Consider the following 20,459-nt stretch of genomic DNA (forward strand, 5'->3'; position numbering starts at 1 on the left):
TGTAAACAAAGAACGTGACTGAATTTACTAAAAACCATGTAGGAGTTTGAGTTACGTATGTGACTTCCATGAGACGGGCTGTTTATGAAGTTGAATTATTCTTTATCTGACTGGTCTTTAGGACTTTGCAACGAGTATCTTTTAACTATAAACTGTTTACTTCATTATCTGCAAGATTATGTTTAATCTAAAATGCATTGGAAATGTTTTGGGGGTAAAAAATACAATTTTTTTCTGTGTCTGGGTGTCAATAAAATTATTTTACAAACTGAATTGAAGTTTCGTTGAATCAGGGGGTGACATCGCTGACAAGAAACACTTATTTATGTGTTTCATGTTTGTTGTGTAAATCATTTACAGAATAATAACCTGAATGCATACATTTAATCCAAAAATAAACCTTTCCTGCAACAATAAGTTATGTCCCCCTGCTTGTCGCCCTAAGAAAAAAATGTCTAGATGAGCAGCATCAGTGTTTGAAAGGCAGGGTGGACAATCAGCTCCTACAGACTTTTTTTTTTAAATGCTGCTGGCCAATTAGCCTTTAAAGGGCGCGTTTCATTCCTTCCACTGCCTGTCTGTGGGGGGGTAGCCATCACCAACCGGTGGGTTTGCGCCCAGAGCTCAGTGAGCGTCCTTTATGGCTTCTCTCAATAGCTTTTATTTTCTTTTTATTTCCTTTAGCCTGTAGTGTAGTTCTCCTCCGCCTGCTCCACCGGTAAGATATTTTAATTGTCACCGAGGGGCGCTCCCCCCTCATCCACCCCCTCCCTTCATGCATCATACCCCACGTGATCATAACCAGCTGCTGGTGAGAGGAAGACAGAACCACCGAGTAGCTGCGACTCTGAACGCACCACACGTCCAAAGTGAGCGGGAGGACCGCTGCTCGTCTCACCCGTGGATATTATTACACAACTGGCACCGTCTGCAGACCCTGCCTGTGGGATACTGGCTAGCTCCTGTCACTTTTACAGTTTTTATTCCATCCTTTTTTCATTTTTTTTAGAATCACCAGTTTCTTTATTTTTCCATCTTCTCTTCATAGTTCAGCATCCTCCCCTACTCTTAACTTTTTTCTTTTTTTGGTTTATTTCACCCGACTCCATCCTCACGCTCCTTCCTCCGCCGCTCAGTCCCTTCGCCAGTTTTCCTGCAGCTGCGTCCGTTGGATCGGTCGGAACACCGTTTGGTCACTCCACCCGGGGCGCGCTGCTCCATGGGGCGCACGGTCTCGCTCGGAAAATGTTCTGCCGTCGGCGTCCAGGCGCCCCGCTGAGCCTGCCGGGATTGCTGGAGCTGTCGGTGCGCGTCTCTTTCCCACGTCGCCTGTGCGGTCGCGGCCACTGAGCGGAGATGCGTCCGTCCGTGGCTGCGCGGGCACCGCTCGAGGAGCGCCGCTGGGGCGGGACGGCGGGAGGCTGGCTCAGGATCACCCTCGTCTCGTTCCTCGCCACTTTACCTGTGGAGCAGCTGCGCGCCTTCCCGTCCTCCCTCAGCGACTGCCAGACGCCGACCGGCTGGAACTGCTCCGGTGAGGGTCCTTTTCTGTCTGAGGCAGAGCTGCAGCCCGGCTCTGCGGTATGATTTACCCAGGGCGACCTCGGGTCCTGCAGGAGTAAACAGCAAGTTGCGAAGAGCTTCTTATGGCATGGACTTCATGTCATGGCTTTGCATCCGTGCAGGGATTCGGTTCTGGTGCTGTGGAGCACTGAAGCTGCTGAGTTTGGGGCTGCCTGGTGTGCGTTTTTGCTCATTTAGTCTTGCAGGGTGACAGGAAGGCGTGCAGCTCAGTGCACTGTAGCAGGATTATTTCTGTTATTAGGGAGATGTTTGGAAAGGACGCAGCGCGCGCCACACAAACCCAACAGACGCAGTTTAGAGGTGTAGAACTTTCACATCACCTCCTGGATATTTCGTACATTATAGTCCAGATTGAACATAAACTTTATGACACAAAAGGCTTTATAACACAGCTGGAATATATAGTTTTATTGCACGCCAGATGTTTCATCCACGCCACTCTTACACACAGACCACAGAGCTGTAAACTTGTTTTTTTCCCCTCCTCTGTGTCCTAAAACAGTGGAGCTGCAGAGCTCTGCGCCTCGCCTCCTTTTGTAAATCAGCCGACTGTGCCGCCATATATTTCCCCTGTCGCCCGTCCAAGTCTGAGCCCTTAAAATAGCTCCGAGCCGATCACACACTCACGGCCAGCAGCAGTATTGATATTATAGCTCATAACATCCAGACATCAATACGGAGTCATGGTGCCATTTGCAGCCTGAGGAGTTTAGCTGTCATTATACACTTTTAAAGAAAGGAGAAGCGTCTTGTTATATTTGATCAATATTATAAGAAACATTTTATGGCTGATAGTCTCGTTATTTGGGTACTAAACTCACTAACTGCACAGAAATGAAAATAGAAATATATATATTGTCATGAAATATGTCCTAATATAAGAAGTCCGACTCAGTTAAATGTAAATAAATGAGTTTTATTGAAGTTATGGAAGATTATTGTCCCTCTTCTAGTAATCTTTAGTGAATTTTATTTCTTTCAGTTAAAATAAACAAATATAATTTCCAAGAATTTGCAACCAGTGCCAATTGCTGTGATGAACGAGCTCATTTGTTTAAACATATTAGCTCGATTTTCCGGTGATTTACTCTGGTAATTGATCATATATATGTGTTTCAGATACGCCCTCTGATAATCACCGTCGAGTATTGTATTGTGCTGGGAGGATCATTTTGTTGCTGCTGTTGATGGTGGTGATGATTCGCGCGTACAGTAATGACCGATAATGGTACACATCCTGTTCCTAATACACACTTGCCTTCCCACCCACTTCCTGACACTCATATGCATTTCAGCGAAGGCTTTTATCCAACACGCCTTGAGGAGGCTTTAAGTGCATATTCTGAGAACAGTGTGCGCACATTTATACATAGAAACACAAACATGGGCTTCCAAAATCAATTGGAATGAATAGATCCTGACGAAAGGCATGTAGTTCACCAGAAAAAAAAAAATTAGGATGATCCTTTTAATAATAATAATAATTATCTGAGATTGATTGCACTGGGCTTCATTATCCACTCATGTCTGCATGTCATCATTTTAACAGCACTGTGTGACACCTTTCCATTCAGGTAAGATGGCTGACTGAGTGGAAAATGTTCAATGTTTGAGTTCAGTGTCATTTTTGTGTGAAGAACAAGAAACATTTAGGTGGGGCTGTCAGGAGAATGAGGTACAACCTTTAGTTGTGTTGCCTTTTTGGACAAAACATCAAATCAGAGTTTGTGGAATAAAACAGGTGAAGTGCCTTGGTTTGACGATTTTTGTTCTGCTCTTTTAGATGGCTTGCAGAATGGTCACTTAAGATTTCACTGAGGCAGAACAGAGGATTTATAAGTGATTCTGACACTAAGTGGATCTTTATTGTGCTGTGAGTGCAGAGGCAGACTTGGTTATGGGATGCCTATTGTCTCTGGGAAAAACGTAATGTGTGAAGTTGACAGGAATTCTTTGCTCCACTTACAGATTTGCATCCGAGCACCCACCTGTTTAAAACAAAGGATGCTCATTTTTACTTTTAGTTGCTCAACAGTCTTTGGTTGTTACTTAATTCTCGCCTTGATGATGCTTCAGACAGTTTCAGTTTGAGACTGAACTGGATTGCAAACAAGTCAGTCAAGCACACACATTCTTTGTCTAAGAAACCATTTTGTGCAGAATCAGGTCTGCCGTTGTCCTGCAGAAATAACTGTGGGCCTTCGGGGAAAGATTGTTGCCTCTATGGCAGCTTATCTCTGTGATGTTGTGGCTGTTTGATTTATGTGCCAACACTTTGAAATGAACACGTCATTTTTTTCTATTTTTTTTTTTCAAATGGATAAGGTTCAGGAATAGATGGTAAAATAAGTAGCAACTTTGTTCCATTTACATAAAAGTGCATCATTCGTTTTGTAATGAAAAGTTCTTCTTTCTGCTGTGACCAGTCAATGTAGAAGCTCTGATGAATGATGAATGGATGAAGGGGAACCAGTCCGTCCTTTTTCTTGCACAGTTAAGTCGAGCTTTAGTTTTCAGATGGCTGGGCCATTTAATTGGTCTAGTCCCAGTGTACCAGCTGGGGACAAGAATTGATTTACTGATCGAAGTATGTCACATTCTGCTATGATAGGTGGCAGTAAACCTGCTACCAGCTCATTCGTTTGGGGTCAGTTGACACATCAGAAAAACTAAAACTACTGAAACCCCAAAACAAAGAAAAAAAAAAACAACTTAACTGTGAACACATTGGTACCTGGTCAGGAAATGAATCTGTTAGCTTTATAACCCTGAACTCATTCTTTTATAAGCTTTTAGATTTTACCATGTTGTGGTTAGAACTTTACTGGTGTTGCTAATGTATTTGTTAGGTATTCAGGTTCTTTAAAGCCATGCTGGATGTCTGTGGAGCATGTGTCAAAGCTAATTTAGGTCCCATTAAAGGTTCTAGGAAATGATTTTACTACATTATCTGAGTGTGTTTTGAGCTTTAACAAATCCAGTTTACTTTTAATTGAAATTTTAACGTTTACACGTCTCTTAAAAGTTTGATTTTTTGTGGTGCAGTTGGTTAAAGTAATATGCCACTGGAGAGTTGTTGGTGAGGCAAATTTCCAAGAAAATAGGCATATTTTCAGTTGCACTCTTGCTGAATTCTGAGTGTTTAAAACAAAAAGACCAGTGAGCCATGCGGCTGTTTTGTGCTTTTGAAAATCATGGACTATTTTCATGTGCACATTTTGCAAAACTGCATTGTAGGCTGTGCACATTTTGTTACCAACCTCAGCCCACATTATACTTGCCCACTTTGTACCCGCCTTGGCAGCCACCACCATATTTAGGATTTACTTCTATTCTACTGAAGTACACTTCAGAAATATGAACCAGTTATTAAATAATCATTCATCATCAGCTTGGTTTTAGTCCTGGATATTCTGGGCTGTAGACTTGGATGTTTCTGTTGGAAGATATCTCCTGTGCAGGTGTCAAAATACGGCTCTAGTGCTGTTGAGACATGCTGGATCAGCTCACAGCTTAATTGAGATGAATTCAAGATGGACTTGATGAGTCCCACAAAGTTTTAGAAAGTGTTTTAGTAATTAAGCAACAAGATTTCGAGCCTCTGCAACCCAAGTCGGGAATCTTAGAACCCATGTGAACATTTGAAGGCATTTTGGAGACTCCTGTTCAGTCGCCAGCTTTTGCCCTGTAGCATGAAGGTCCTAGGTTTGGGAATTGGCTATGATCTTTCTGTGTGGAGTTTGTGTATTCTCCCATGCTTGTGTGTGTTTCCTTCTTGTGTTCCGGTTTCTTTCAACAGTCTAAAAACATGCATGTTAGGTTAATTGGCTTTAAGACTGAGTGTGAATGGTTGCCTCTCAGCTCTTGCACCAGCTCCCAGCAACCCTGAACAGAATCATGCAGGTATAGAGTACCAGCTCTTTGCACTGATGGTACTGTATTTTGTCCAGTTTAATGATCCAAATAAATATCTCACATCTCCTGTGGGAAAATTACTAAAGAATTTTATAATACCGCTGCTGTTTATTCTTAAAGTCCATGTGATGATTTGATAGCTAAAGTGACAGTGATAAGTGTAGAATATGCAAAGCCTCCCATAAATCCCATCAAGGGAAGAGATTTACCAGAAGCCTGCAGAGAATTGGCCATCTGGTTCTAAGATTTGTTCCTGCAGCGGTCAAAAGCAGTTGTCTTGTATGCAGGTCAACACTCATGATAGTAAACAGCAACTGAAAATGAATTATAAGACAAGACAGTCCTGACATTATCTGATCAGAATGGGACCTGCAGTTAATAGTTTGCAAAAAGGTTGCATGTGAGCAGTTGCTGAAATTTGTTTAACTGAGAATATTTCAACATAAAGGAAATCTTTTCAATTTATTTCAAGAAAGACATTCTTTTCATAAACTGTATGGCTTTACTGTTGGTCTCTGTGCCTTTTCATAACCGGACTTTATACCAGGGGTGACCGAGCGATTTAGGACCTGTTGCAAAGTTATATATATATATATATATATATATAAGCCCCCCAGCATGAGAGGGGTCAAAAGAGGATGTCTCACCGCTGTGCTTGTTCAGCCTTCATTATTAATTTAACCTACTTAATTATTGATCAGCACAATGCTTAAAACACAAAAGGAGTTCTCCTTGATCTTTTTAGTGAAGTGAAATTCCAGGTAGATCGGAGGAGATGCATTTGGCTGACAAGATCCCTCTCTTTTAGACAAGAAAGTGCTTCACTTGCCATCTTAATTGTTAGCATATAAACATTACCTATTCAATATTTGATGTTTGGCAGCTTGTTTTCGTTAATTATTCAGTCCACTGTAATCTCCTCCTGGAGCGGCAGAGCAGGAGCAGGAAGTATAAGTTTTCCTGGCCTCTGACACAACGTACACAGCTCCGTGCTCAGTACTGGTGTCAGTCAGCCACCATTAACATTTGGTGGAAGACAAGATGACTGGCACACCTTGTGATGGTACACGGCACACACTGGCTTCTCAGATTATCATAAATATGCCATCCATTACCTACTCACATTTGTCATTTTTCTTCTGACAGTTTCTGCTATGTTGATTGTGCTGAAATTACATGACTAAGATTTTGAGACCATGGAAGTTCACAGCTCTTTTAGAAAATTCATTTTGGGCTTTTTCGTTTCATATTTTAAAACATCTAATATTAAAGGTCAGACATCAAACTAGTTCATATGTGTACAGTAACAAAGTATCAAAAACTATTAATATAATATTCACTTCTTCTTAAACAAGATCTTTCAATTTAAAACTCAAGGACTGAATTGTTTGCATTTGATTGGAAATATCACCTCCTGCAAAACAAAAAGTGTTTTAGAGCCACATTTAGGTTTAATCACAGACTGAAGCCAGGGTCTCACTGGGCTACTATCTGGTGACTGTGGTTGGTGAATACAGCTGTGCTTTAGAATTACTGAAACTAAATTGATAAGGGTTCAAGATAAATTTGAGATGTCCAAATTTGTGACCATTTTGAGGAAAAAACAAAAGTTGTACATTTGTATTTTGAACATGTTCAAAGTAACTCAAACTGACCATAACTGATTTTTAAACACTAGTAAATATTGCTGATCACTCAGACAATTAATCGGTCTGTCTCTGCTTGTCAGTATTGTGATACAGATTTGTCTTTCTATGTAAATTTATCTGGTTAAACATGTTGCTATGTGTGGCTTTGTGATGGTGTGGATCCTTGAACTGTGATAATGTCAGTGGTTCACACTGTTGACTTGGCCCAAAAACACTTTTAAAGAGCATGGAGAGGGTGGAGGAAGCCATTATTCAGCTGACATTTTATATAAGAAACTACAACAAGATTTATTTTCTCTTTTTATTTCTTCATTATTACCTGCAAGTGGTTAGATTATATGTGCAAGGTTAACTTTGGGTGGTAAAAATACATGGAAATAAAGGCTGCAGAATTAGAAAAACAATGCAGTCTAATTAACCCTCACTTTCTATACTGTCATCATTATGTATTATCTGGTGAGGTGGATCAGTGAGTCAGTATCTCTTTCACTTTTGTCATACTGCTTGATGTCATCCATGTAGAGGAGGTGACTGCTGGCTGCTCCACTTTGGAACAGGTATACATAGCCACACTTTGTGATGAACTGGCTGAAGGGATTCAGGCCCATGGAGAACAGGAGTAGAGACAGATAATGATAGATAATGGTTCTTGCTTTGGGAGATTGGTATGTTCAGATCTTAGATCCTGTAGCCGTGGGGCATTATCATTGTGTGATGCCTTCTTCTCCTGTAAGCTTCTCCAGTATTACTCAGACTCAGCTCTGGTTGGATCTACTCTCTTGCTATTGAAAGTACACTTTGACTGGTGTGGTGGAGAATACCCTGTTTATTCTCCTGGCTTCTGCTTCTTGAATGTACCTCCTCACACAAGTAGCCAGAGCTTTGAGGCGTTGTTTGGCAGTCTCTAGTTCCTCAGGTATGGGGAACAATTCTCCTTATTACTTGTAGGCTTGATCTTATAGTAAAGTATGTCAAGGATTACTGTTGCTGTGGTGTATACCAGCTTATTGGCCTCTGTGATGCTGTTAGGTGATATACTTATCAGTGCTGCATTCACATCTTTTAGCAGAGGGCACTTTGTTACTTAGCCTTGGCAAGGAGTGCAGGTCGTTGATGTTTAGCTTGGTCACAATCTTCCTACTCAGGTCAGCTGCCCTTGCATTCAGTTCACATATATTCAGAATAAGAAGCCTTTTTCTCATCATTCTGTATGGATGCTGTTCTTGGCAACATCAGCCTCATGGTCCATTGTCATCTCAAAGTTTTAACCCCAAATTTTGACACTTTTGGTTTGGTTTGTTAAAGTGACATTAAGCCAGAGCATAATAAATGCTAGAAGATAATGGATTACTAATAAGACTGCATGTTTGCAGTTGTCTTAAGAACAATATAGCATTCAGATAAAATACTTGGTTATTTAATACTCAACTGTTTAACCCTCCTGTAGCCCTCGTAACTGAAGAGGGGAAAAGAAGCCCTTGTAACTTTGGGGCCATTTGACCCAAAGGCCAAGGGAGAGTTAAAAGATGTTTTTTAGTTTAGATATCTACTTTATACTGCCCCCCTCCCTCACACACACCTCCCAAAAAGGATATATACATTTCCCATGCGCACATGTGGATCAGTTCTTTTCAACATTATAAATCTCGTAAGCCAGTCTTTGAAATTCTAAGCTTGGTCCAGTGACTTTCAATTGTTAATGGACTAAGTTCAAATTTTTGAGGAGCCAAAAGGAAACCAGCCAGCCTGACATCTGGGAATCATAGTAATGTAGACTTTCTATTTGTTCAACTCGGAGTAACTTAAAAGGGCACGTTCTCATAGCCCATAACTGCTGAAACATAGAGAAATTGCACGCTCGGAGCTCAGAAGTGAATGCTGTGCTGAGCGACTTGTATTTAAATGAGCTTTATTGAAAAAGAATCCTGTGAGCTACTCATTTAAATCAGACTGTAGCATCTCAGTTGACATGTTGCTTTTTGCCGTTAAGTTCTTTTTTTTTTACTCATAGTACCTGAGTGATAACAGCACTATGTTCTTATTCTGATGATCCAAATCTCTGACATTATCTATTAAGGTCACGAATCTAGAATAAGAACTCAAACAGCAAGTGTCATACATCTGTGACCTTTTGAGATGTTGCTTAGCAACAGGAGTATTTTAGGGTCCACAACAACCCCTAACACTAAGCCATAAAATAAATTAGGATCACACAATGAGAAATGACCTGATCAATTAAACTTAAGTTGTTGTCATACTCCATGAGAAGTCACGTAGTTGTGCGACAAGGGCATCAATTTGTTCTCGTAGCTTCCCAACACAAGGCCCGGGCTGAGCTTTTTCTCACAGGGGTTAGCGCAAAGTATTGTGTGATTGGTCAGAGGTTGTTGTGGGTGTGTTTATGTGGAAAAGCCAGTGAGCTTTAAATAGTCATCTTGCTTCTGCTCCGGTGAGAAGTACTCGTCGGCCGTGCAGTGTAGGGACATGTTTCCTTGGTTTGCTCATTATTGTGCACCGTCAAATTTGCAAATGCCAAACAGCGTGTACTGTCTCAGTCTGTTTAATAAAAAAAAATGTTGGTCGCAGTAAGGGAAGCAAAAATCTACAGAGACAGAGGGGTTGAGAAGCCAAGTGTCTCGTGGACCAGGAAAGCTGTGTGCGAAAACGAACGTCTCACAACCACATGACCACGAACTGACTTTTTCTTGAGTAGGATGGAGCCTTTAAACTTTACATATAGCTCTCACAGATCCCAAACACCTGCCAGGTTTGTGGTAAACCAGATGAACGGTTGTCAAAACAGGTGATTTCTTGATTTATCAGTGAGATGTGGATGTTGTTTTGACAAATTTTAAAAAATTGAACTTCTCACCCCATGTATCACAAAGAAATATCTTTTTGCAACATGTACTTTTTATACATTGTCAAGCGTGTTTTTCTAAGATATTATGTTCAAATCACAGTTTAGACAGTTTATATGCTGGCATCTTCCAAACACTTCCACAGCTGTGTCTAAGAAAGAGCTGAAGGAGGCACCAAGATTGTTTTATGCCTGAAAGAAATATCTAGGATGAAAGATAACACGCCTGCATGTCAGAGGATTTATTAAGACATTTTCGAGTGTAATACTGAGGATGTACCTGTAATGTAATGCAAATTTAGATGTACCATATTTTCTAAAGCCATTTTACTTTGATGATTCTAAAAAGTGATCATCTCGTCTGACTTTTACCATGTTTTATAGTTGTATCTATGTCTTTAGAGATTTACATCCTTAACCAAAGCTAATGTCACAGAGATGGTTGTCTTTGTGTTTCCTGAGTAGATAAAGTGTCTTCCTGTAGAAGGCTTGATTGCACTCTTGTTCATAAGATGATGGGATCGCCTCAAGTAGCAATAACTCCCTGAAGTTATTGTTCTCCTGCAATGCAAGCGTTCCTGTAGTTTCCATGAAGCTGCACATCTGTTTTATGATATATAACGGTTTAATGCCATGTGGAGGAGTCACATTTTCTGTTTTCCTTTCATTTAAAAAATAATTACATTCTTTTGTTTCTTGGCTGGCAGAGCAACCTGGAAATAATGCTTAAAAAAACGGAACAATTCGCATGGAGTTTCATCACAAAAAAGGTCTACCAGCTGGCCTGAAAAGGATGTAATATTTTGCAGTGACTTCTCCACTGGTAGCCAGTATTATTGTCACCCTAACAATGCCTCACTCAAGCGAGTATCATCAACACGCTAGCTGCCTGGTCGCCAGTTTTTTGTGGCTCTCTAGACTGCCTCATATGGCCCTCTCCAGGCTAAGGGCTTCGTTCCATCCCTATCCTCCAAGCGTCGAGACCTCTCATGTCACTCTTCTTGGCTCGATGATTGTATATTTGAACAGAGAACTGACACTCCATGGCCATTCAGGACTCTGCCAAATAACAGGTTCGTTTTAGCATGGTCTCCTCTTCCACGGGGTATTATTGCCTGATGAGGTTGTTCCATGCCAAGGAGGGCTTTTACAAGCGGAAAGGTGTATCGATTATTACACTCAGTTTACAGAGGGTGGTGTGTGTAAGTGTCCATCATGAAGAGACATGTATGAGCAGAAGACAAGGGAAGAGAAATAAGTACGGTGATAAAATCTGCCTTGTAATATGTGAATTGTAAAGCAAAGGTCTTGTGTAATCTACTTTTGTATCTCTGTGAGGATATTTTCAGCTTTATATTTCTACAGGGGCAAAAGACAAGCTTTTCATCAGATCATTGTGTCATTGAACATTTTAAGACTCACTTGTCAGGTTTTATTTCAGGAACACCTTAAACATGTTTCAAATTAAACTACGCAAAGCTGGAAATGATTAGTTTAGAAACTATTGTGTTTTTTACCATTTTGTTTTTGCTGGTGCAGATCTTTTTGTTTTTGCTGGTAGTTAGCTAAATGCTGCTACTTGTGATGAAGCCTAAGTGTTGGGAAAATTTTATCTGAATGAATGTAAGACTGTAGTACCAAAAAAAGAAAAAAAAAAAACATGACTTACTAGGCAGAAGTAACACACACACAAAAATGTCCATTCATTGTTAAAAAACCCGCCATGTTTTGGATGAAGATACTGTAACTCTGAGGCTGTGGGTTCAAGCCCAGGTTGCGTCAGGAAGAGCATCCAGCGTAAAACAATTGCCAAATCATTTGTGAGAGTTTGCTCGCTGTGGTAACCCCTGAAGAAATGAACAGCTGAAACACGGGGAATAAAAAAACGCTCTGGATGAAGATAGGTTTTCTGCCATATCTTGGATTTAATACGTCTGATCTGCTGTCAGAAGCAGAAATGCTGTAACAGTCCGTGTTGGCCCTCATCGCAGCAGAGTGATATTAATCCAGAGGTTTCAGTCACACGTACAGCAGAGCATGCATCTGTCATAGAGCATGGTGCATTTCAGATATTCAATCTGAAATAAAAGATGCATTTTATGTTTCAGCTGTCATGTTCAGTGTGGATGATTTGATCCACATGGGCTAAAAAAATCTTTGCATGGCTTGCTTTCTAGTTAAAACAATTTTCCTGGAGGCAGCACAGCATGAACAGAGACGAATCCACGAACGAAACCCTCTCTGTTTATCTCTGAACATGAAAGTTGAGCATCTTTCATGTTCATATGCAGCCTAAAATTCTAATTGTACCATGTCCTCTTGACTTCGAGCTCCTTTTGACTTTCTGTTATCTAATGCTTCACTGAACACAAACACTTAGAACTGCCCAATCTCAATGCTGCTAAGAGACCACAGCTGATACCCTTTATATAAAGTGTTGTACTTAAATACAGTCATTACACATGACAGTTTTTGTTTATATTGTATACATTGCACATATTATTCAGATTAAGGGGAGTTTTATCTCATTTGTCAAATGTTGTGGTTTTACTTAGCCTGTATAAATTCTGTTACCTTACCTTGTTTGCACAACTTGCAAATGTATAATGATTAGAATTACCTTCAGAATTACTGTTTACTCTTTCTTTATTTGCTATATCACAGATTCTTGCTAAATTGTAAATCATGACATTTGTTAGTGTGAACTGAGATAAAACCATTCTCATTTAAAGAAATCAAGTTGCACTCACATACAGATATGTTTAAACTGTGCAATCAAAAATTAAACAATGAAAGGTTTTAAATAAAAAAATATTGAATGTAAATGGAATGTGGACAATAGAAAATAAAATATTACACTTTACTGTTTTGGACACTCAGCCTGCTACAATAGTTAAAGTTTATTAATATGGTGCCATATTAATATGTATGTATTTAAGTTTTTTTTAGGAGAAACCTAATTGGATGCAGATGTGTTTACTGGTCATGACAGTCTGTGTTGCAGATTATTTCTTGTATCCATATTGATCATTTACATTAATGATGATTCTTGAGAGCAATATGAGCCTAATTCTGTGTCAATACAAGGATTTATTTTTAAGCTTCAGATTGGTCTTCTTTATTACTCTTAACTGCTTTAAAATAAGGTACCTTGCAGTGCAGCAAGCCTGCAATGATGCTAAAGCACTGGTAACAAATAATGCCACATTAAACGCCATCAGAAAAAGTTCCACATGAGGGCAATCGCTTTTGTTGTTGGTTTTTGTGAAAAGAGCACAGGCCCAGAATTTTAGCTAAAAACTAACCTTAATGCAAAAAAACAACAAGAACTGTAATAATAACAAAAGAAGAAATAAACGAACATAATCTGTCAAATGTTACATTTTCTGTCTGATGTGCATGGACATTACACTGTGATACTTGCACGTTCCAACTTTTGACTATTTTAAAGAATATTTCATCTCATGTTCCTAGCCTCTCTTCTTGCCACTAGTGTCACAAACCAAGATTTGAGCAAGCGCCTCAATAACAGTATATTGTCTGCTTATTGTGCTGCCAAAGAATGAATACACATTTATATTTCAGAGCTGGGAGAAAAGTTTTATATACGATTGGAGCGGTGTTTTGATTGTTTGTGAGAATATCAACAGGTGTGGTTCCTGTGAGGAATAAAATCTGTTGTGGAAAGATTCCTCTGGGGAATGGAAGCTAAAAGGGTGTGTGTGTGTGTTAACTCAAAAACAAATTATTCTGTAATTCTGTGCATGTGGAAAAGGAAAGATTGCCATCTGCTGAAGTTAATTTTATACATTCGGTGTCTCACACATTTGTTTCTAATGACTGGACATTTTTAACTGAGATACTAGAGTTGTGCAAAGTTTGAAGAAAGCGCCACAAATTTAATGAAAGTGTTGTTGAAACATTTGTTTTGTTTGTTCTGTTGCCTTGTGTGGACAGTCATGTAATCTCATGCCATTCAGATATAAGGAACAACTTTGTTCTGTGAGAAAACCAAAGTGGTCAAATCTGAGCAGAACACAAAGGAGATTTAAAATGTTTTACCTTTATGAATATGTTATGGTTAAAAATGGTGCCTTAAAGCAGAAAGGTTGTGGACTGAAACCTGATGGCGGATGTCTGTCTGTAGTTTTGTATGTTGTCTCCGTGACTCCTTGTGGTGTTTTGAGGCACTTTGGTTTTTTCTGAAAGTCTCCAAACATTTTAGGTTAGGTTGGGATTCTAAATTGCCTCTGCAACTGAACCTTGTTTTCTGTCTTTCTGTGTTAGTCCTTTGATAGATTGGCAATGTGTCCAAGGTGTACCTCGCTTCACCTCCAGCTTTCTATAACCTGAAGCATGGTGCAGCAGCTGTATAGAATGATGCCTTTTCTAGATGGAATCTGAATTGTTTCTGCAGCTAAACAGAAAGATAACATCCTCTTTACTGTTTTTAACTCTGCTTTGCTTTTATCTAAAAAAAAAAATAATCCATTGCCATGTCAGCTGGAATTTGGTCAAATGTAAACCATTTTACTTTGTGAAAGCCTTCATGTACACAGGGTGGCTTTTTGTAAGCAATCAGTTCAGGTAGACAAATAGCCCTGAGCTCTGTGTCTCATGCTCGTATGACTATGATTTGATTCAGGATGTCATTTGAGATCCATAACACAGCCTGAATTGGATCATGTCCCAAGTTTGCCTCTCCAGGACGGTGCTCTGAGAGTCAGGCCAATTGCACGCAAACAAATTTTAACCAAAAGAAATAAATATTGCATTGAGAAATGAAACAAATCCAGTTGCTTTCATGCATCATAGGTTATTAAAGACGTCGGATATGTTGGACCACCGTCTGAGGCAGTCCTCTTCAACAACCATCAAAGTACCAACTTAAAATATACATCTCATCCAGTGGCTTGTGTTTTTTTAATAGTTATTTTGCAGAAAAGGGCAAACACTGAACTGGTATTCTTTTTTTTTGTGAATTGTACAGTGTGTGATCAAAGAGTGCATCAGTCTTTGAGAGCCATAACTAATAGCAGACACTCATTACCAATGACCGTGAGCAGAGCTCAGGTTTAACCTGCCTGAAGGATGAACAGAAAAAAAAAAAAAAAAATACTGTCACTGATGTCTCCCGTCGGCTTTGTTCCTCCAGGTTTTGATGACCGGGACACAGACCTGTTCTTGTGCGACACCAACACTTGCAAGTTTGATGGGGAGTGCCTAAGAATTGGGAACATGGTGACATGTATCTGTGATTTTAAGGTAAGACCCGTCCTGCTTGTGTCTTTCCATTATTTGATTTCAGAGTTGCCAAAAAAAAAAAAAAAATCAACTTTGTTTTATTTTCTACATGTTGCAAGGGTTAAAGTGTGCTTTCAGTTGTTTTCTTTTCTTTTTATTATTTTAAAATTAAACATAGAAAGAAATGTTTAAGAAATCAACTATGTCTATACTTACAATAGTAGCTTGTCTGGCTTAATAGCTTGCTACCTGAGCTTTTTTTTTTTGTTATAAGACCAATAATAATAATAATAAAAAATGCATTCTTGGCTGACATTTCTACTATTACGTATTTTGCCAGAGTTTATTTGTTACCTGACTAAAAGTGTAATCTATTTCTGATGACATGTAATACCTTTTGTTGTCTGGGAGCAGAAGCTTAGAATCAGATTCTTTGATTACAATGACGTGTTAAGTCATTGAGCATCATTTGATTTAATTAGGATTTCTGAAGGCTACATCCTTGCTTTGGGTTCGTTCAGCAGTTTGTTTTGTTTGGTTTTTATGCGATCTAGCGTTGTGGTCCGGAGGCAGACTGCTGCTGTTTGGTTTGAAGCAATGTTTAGATGAGTAGCATGCATTAAAGTCCAAGTGTTGCACACTTATGTCTGCGGCTTTAATGCAGTGTCTGACAGTGGTTTTGCCTGTGCATGTATGCAGGTTTTGTAGTGTTAGCTAAATATAAATGAGTCATCGCGAACAGAAACGTTGTGCAGTAGCAGATCTCGTGAGATCTGCATGAGATCTTGTGTATAATTTGCAAGGTTTGACCAAAACTGCTATAATTCCATCATAAGATGATCTTGGTTTAAAACTCTGCCGGCAGTGGGCAATATGCATTCCTTCAAGGACTGCTAGGCCTTTAATTGTTGTACGTTTTGTATGCCAAAGCAAGACGTTATATAATTAATTAGATTAATGTCCATTGTCTGGATTAGACAATAATGGTCACAAGGGGGGGTTGGTTGTGTATCATGAGCTCAGTTAAAAGCTCCCTGTGGAACCTGTTCAGTCTCCACATTCATAAAACAGACTGTCACATATGGAACCAATGATAGAAACACCCCCAGTAATGGCATAAATCTGGAAAGTTTTGCTGCTCTAGATAATGAGTCATATTTAACTTTACAACTACACCTGTAATAAAAAAAGGAGCATGCCAGTTAGCCGAGTATTGATTTTAGTATAACGTTTGCAAGCTTTGCTGATGTAGAGCCCCAGATAAATGAAGCCACTAAGGTTTAAAGGCATAGTACGTACTCTCATCCATCGCTTTTATCAGCGCGTCATCAGCGCAAGCAGGCAGTAGGAAGGCTGACACTCGATTGGCCAGCTTTTATCTCAATTTCGTACTTTCCTGGGAGCAAACGTTAACAGAAGCCCTGTAGATAAATGACATTACAGCTTCATTCCTCTTCAGGAGATCTCACACTGATACTGCTGTCATTGTGCTCTGAGGCACTCTCTATGCTCTCAGAAAAGAGCAGATCACACCAAAATTTCTGACTTGATATCATAAGTCTGAGGTTAACTCAGCAATGTGTCTTCGGTTTGTTTCGTGCGGAGGGTTCCCGGTGTCACTTACTTTATTTCATCAGGCAGACTAAACGTGACCTTCCTTGGCTAGCAAGTGTTGCAGTGCCCTGAAGTAATCAATCAGTCGCAATCAGTGTCAGATATTTAAGTCCGAGATTTTTCTCTTGTTGGCAGTCTATTAAGGATTGTCAGAGGAAGTTGTAAAAATTCTCACCATGGTTGGCTTTATTTTGTTTTGCCCACATTCTCGGTTTATATCACACACAAACACACAGAGGAAAAAAAAGCGCATGCAAGGGGCTGTGTGAAGAGGAAGTGAGTTTGATGTGGTTGAATCAATGGACACTATTCATTGCCAAGATGCATTAGAGTCGCTGCACACTGACTGACTCCTGAAAGAACCAAGACTTTCTCACACAGATTCAAACCGCAACATGGAGCCTAAAATGACCCCTTCTTTGTAATGTGAAGCAACACCACAGCTAATCACATAACACATTCCTCTTAATTCAGCTCATACCAACTTTTGTTACCCGTTTGGTTATGTTAATGTCAGGTCACATTGCTGATTCCCAAAGGGCTCGTCCACTCTAAAAATATGTGCGCTCACGGCGCTGAGAAACACTTCAGCGAAAACAGTCCACCGCAGAATAAAAAGCACATTTTACTGCTCTCAGAAATGCTGTGTGGGAATACAGCGTCGAAGCTGGGAGTCACTGGAACAATTTAACTACAGACAAACCACAAGCTCTGTTTGTCAAGTTTTTGTGTTTTGTCTTCACAAAAAACATTTTCAAACATTTCTTTCATTTCCTTTGATTTTTTTAAAATAACAAATTAATATATTACTGAAATGTCTTGCTAAAATATGAATAAATTAGGGTTTCAAAAAATCCCTTAAAAAAGAAATGTGCTCCTTGTTAATTTGATAAGGAGCACAGTTTGTTTCTTATTTTTAGAAGGGAGTGTAAATCTGTTTATAGATGATAAAGTAACCAAGTAAAACAGTGATTTTGTCCCATGAGTGCTGAAAAATTATGTTATTTGTTTGTTTTGTGAACACAAATGTACTTTGGGTTACTGAATCTACTAAGAAGGTTGTTGATTAAGCAACAAAATTTCATTTAAAGTTTCAGCATATTTAAAACAAACTAGAGAAATTGTATTTTCTGCAAAAATGCAACGTGACGGCTGAGTGTTGAATGAAGCTGAAATTGAGTTGAAGCTAAATGTAGCAAAATGTTAGCTTACGATCACAGCCATTTGCAGTGGAATGATGCTACAGAAATGTTTGACATTTTATTCAAAGCTCAAAATGTTTCAGCTCCACTAACTGGTTCTGGGATCTCAGAAAACCATCAATGTATCATAACAAAGTCATTAAAACATGATTATGAAAAGAACATTTTTAAACATTTCTATGAGAACGCAGTACTGACATGAACAAATTTATCATGCTCATCCTAACAAGAGCTAACATTACCAATTGTTTTGTGAATATAATCTATTTCCCACAAGCCCTGCTGCAGAAAACAACCTCTTTGATGGAACAGGAACCGTGGTTATGCACACATATGTCTTTGCTAATTCTGAAAACTGTGTTTCTTTATTTTTCATCTGTTTGGATCGATGTGAAGCAGTGGGCATGCATTCTGGCAGTAAAAGTGTAGCTCAGCCATGGATGTAGTTTCCATTTTGTAAAGCTTTTTTATATAAAACAAGTGTTGTGTTGGAGGAAAAAATGCATCCCTGCTATTAGGAACTATGAATGTTGGCAGCCAACTTGATGCTACCAGCTTGTGTTAGTTGTAGCAAGTGCAAAAGGGAAAAAAAAAGAAACCTGTTGTTTCTTAAACAATATTCACATAGACCTTTTGAAGTCATACTTTTGCAATTGTTTGAATATTAAAGAAATGTTAGCCTCAAGATTTCTACCATGGATTGCCCCTTCCTACAGTTTATAGATGTCAACAAATGAACCTGTTGCACATTTTCTAAACAATTAAGTAGATTCAAAGAATGAATAATGAAAGAAAACTGTTTGATATAAATAAAATCAAAAAGTTTTTACAATCCAAAGTCAAGTGTGTTTTGATTGATTAGTATAATTTGTGTAAACACAAGGTTAAAGTCACTCCTTTGCTGCCATTATAATCAAACCCATACTGAGTCTTACCATAAGTTTTACCTGCAAAGTATTTATTGACTTTATATAAAAGAGTTTAAGATAATGTTGGCTGCACATTCGGCCCTCAGTGTGCCTCCTGCTGCTTGTTTGATGTGGCTCCAATTCACCGTAATGCCTGACCTCAGCTCGCTCCCCACTTTTCTCTGCCAGAAGCCACCTAATGTTTGGGTTGCGATGGTTTCGACGCCGAAGCTCACAGCACATCAAAGAAGGATGCAAGCTAATGTGGGTTCATGTGATGTTGGATTGGTGGGTGGAAGGGCAGCACGTCCTTCATAGTACACTAAACAAAAGGCTGTGAAAATGTTTCGACTCGCACTTTTTCCAAATCACACACACGGAGGTAACAGATTCTCATATGCTCACCAAACAGCAAACATCACATTTGATCTGCCCTCTTTCACTGTTAACACCCCCCGCAGCCTCCTTTCACCACCCCAACATTCAGCCACAGACACCGTACATCTTTATATAATCCTAAACAGGCTTTTAACAGGGAATAGAATATACAATACCCATGATTACAGCGATACGCTTATATTCACACAGGATCAGGTGGTGCAGATAGCCGCCTCGGATGGAGACCCCATTCCATATATTTGCATTCATTTATGATCCTTTTATCAAGGGCAGTGTGAACGGACTGAAGTTTCTGAATACATTTATTTTCAGATGCAGGTCAGTTTGAATGTGTGCAGTAACAGCAGAGCCAAAGACATGAGAAACGAAGGTGCTAAGGTGTTAAAAAGCAACCTGATGTCTAGTTACCTGTCAGGCTTTGTGTTTAACTGATAACAGGTGGTAATTAAAGGCGTGAAGGAATGCATATCGCCTGCCATCTTCCGTGCCAAGGTTTCTGACTTGTGTTGAGAAATGACAGACAAAAATATTATCACCAGCCTTTCGCTTGATAATAATAATGAGAAGGTTAAAAATATACACATAGTGAAAATACTGTAGTTTTAAAAAAATGTCAAAGGATTATTTACAATAAAATTTAGTCAGATTAATTTTTACCATTAAAGATCTTGAGATACTTGAGAATAAAGGTAAGCTTTTTTCACATAACCATTAACTATGGAACATACATCCAATTCAAATCTATGATCATTATCAGATATAATTGACTAATTATGTTATATAACATATCTGTGAGGTCTAAAAGAGGAGCATGATGTCTTGAACTAATGATGTTCTCGAACTGAGATTTGATTCCGGCTCCATCGAAGCCCTAACCTGCTGAATGAGAGAAGATTACCAAAATGTTACCACCCTCGAACCAAGCTCAATGCTGCGCCTAATCAGTTGCTCAGCAACACACCTGGAGAGTCTGAAATAAATGTGAGACTGATAGGCAAACACCAGCCACACAGACAAACAAAGATTCCCCAAGTTATTAGTGAAAAGCTTCTCCTCTGATCTAAATTATGTTCTTGAGTAGAGC

General features: G+C 39.3%; 1 protein-coding gene across 1 annotated transcript in view; it reads left to right on the plus strand.

Moving 5' to 3' along the window:
- Positions 1–810: 810 nt before the first annotated feature.
- The window catches only part of tmeff2a (transmembrane protein with EGF-like and two follistatin-like domains 2a), a 131,090-nt gene continuing 111,441 nt past the window's right edge, over positions 811–20,459 (plus strand). Inside the window, exons 1-2 of the mRNA XM_017430399.3 lie at positions 811–1,534; positions 15,164–15,273. Of these exons, the coding sequence (XP_017285888.1) occupies positions 1,357–1,534; positions 15,164–15,273 (288 nt within the window). The 5' untranslated portion in view covers positions 811–1,356. The remainder of the gene's footprint in view (positions 1,535–15,163; positions 15,274–20,459) is intronic.

This window comes from Kryptolebias marmoratus, linkage group LG6 (assembly GCF_001649575.2).
Source record: "Kryptolebias marmoratus isolate JLee-2015 linkage group LG6, ASM164957v2, whole genome shotgun sequence".
Taxonomy (NCBI): Eukaryota; Metazoa; Chordata; class Actinopteri; order Cyprinodontiformes; family Rivulidae; genus Kryptolebias; species Kryptolebias marmoratus.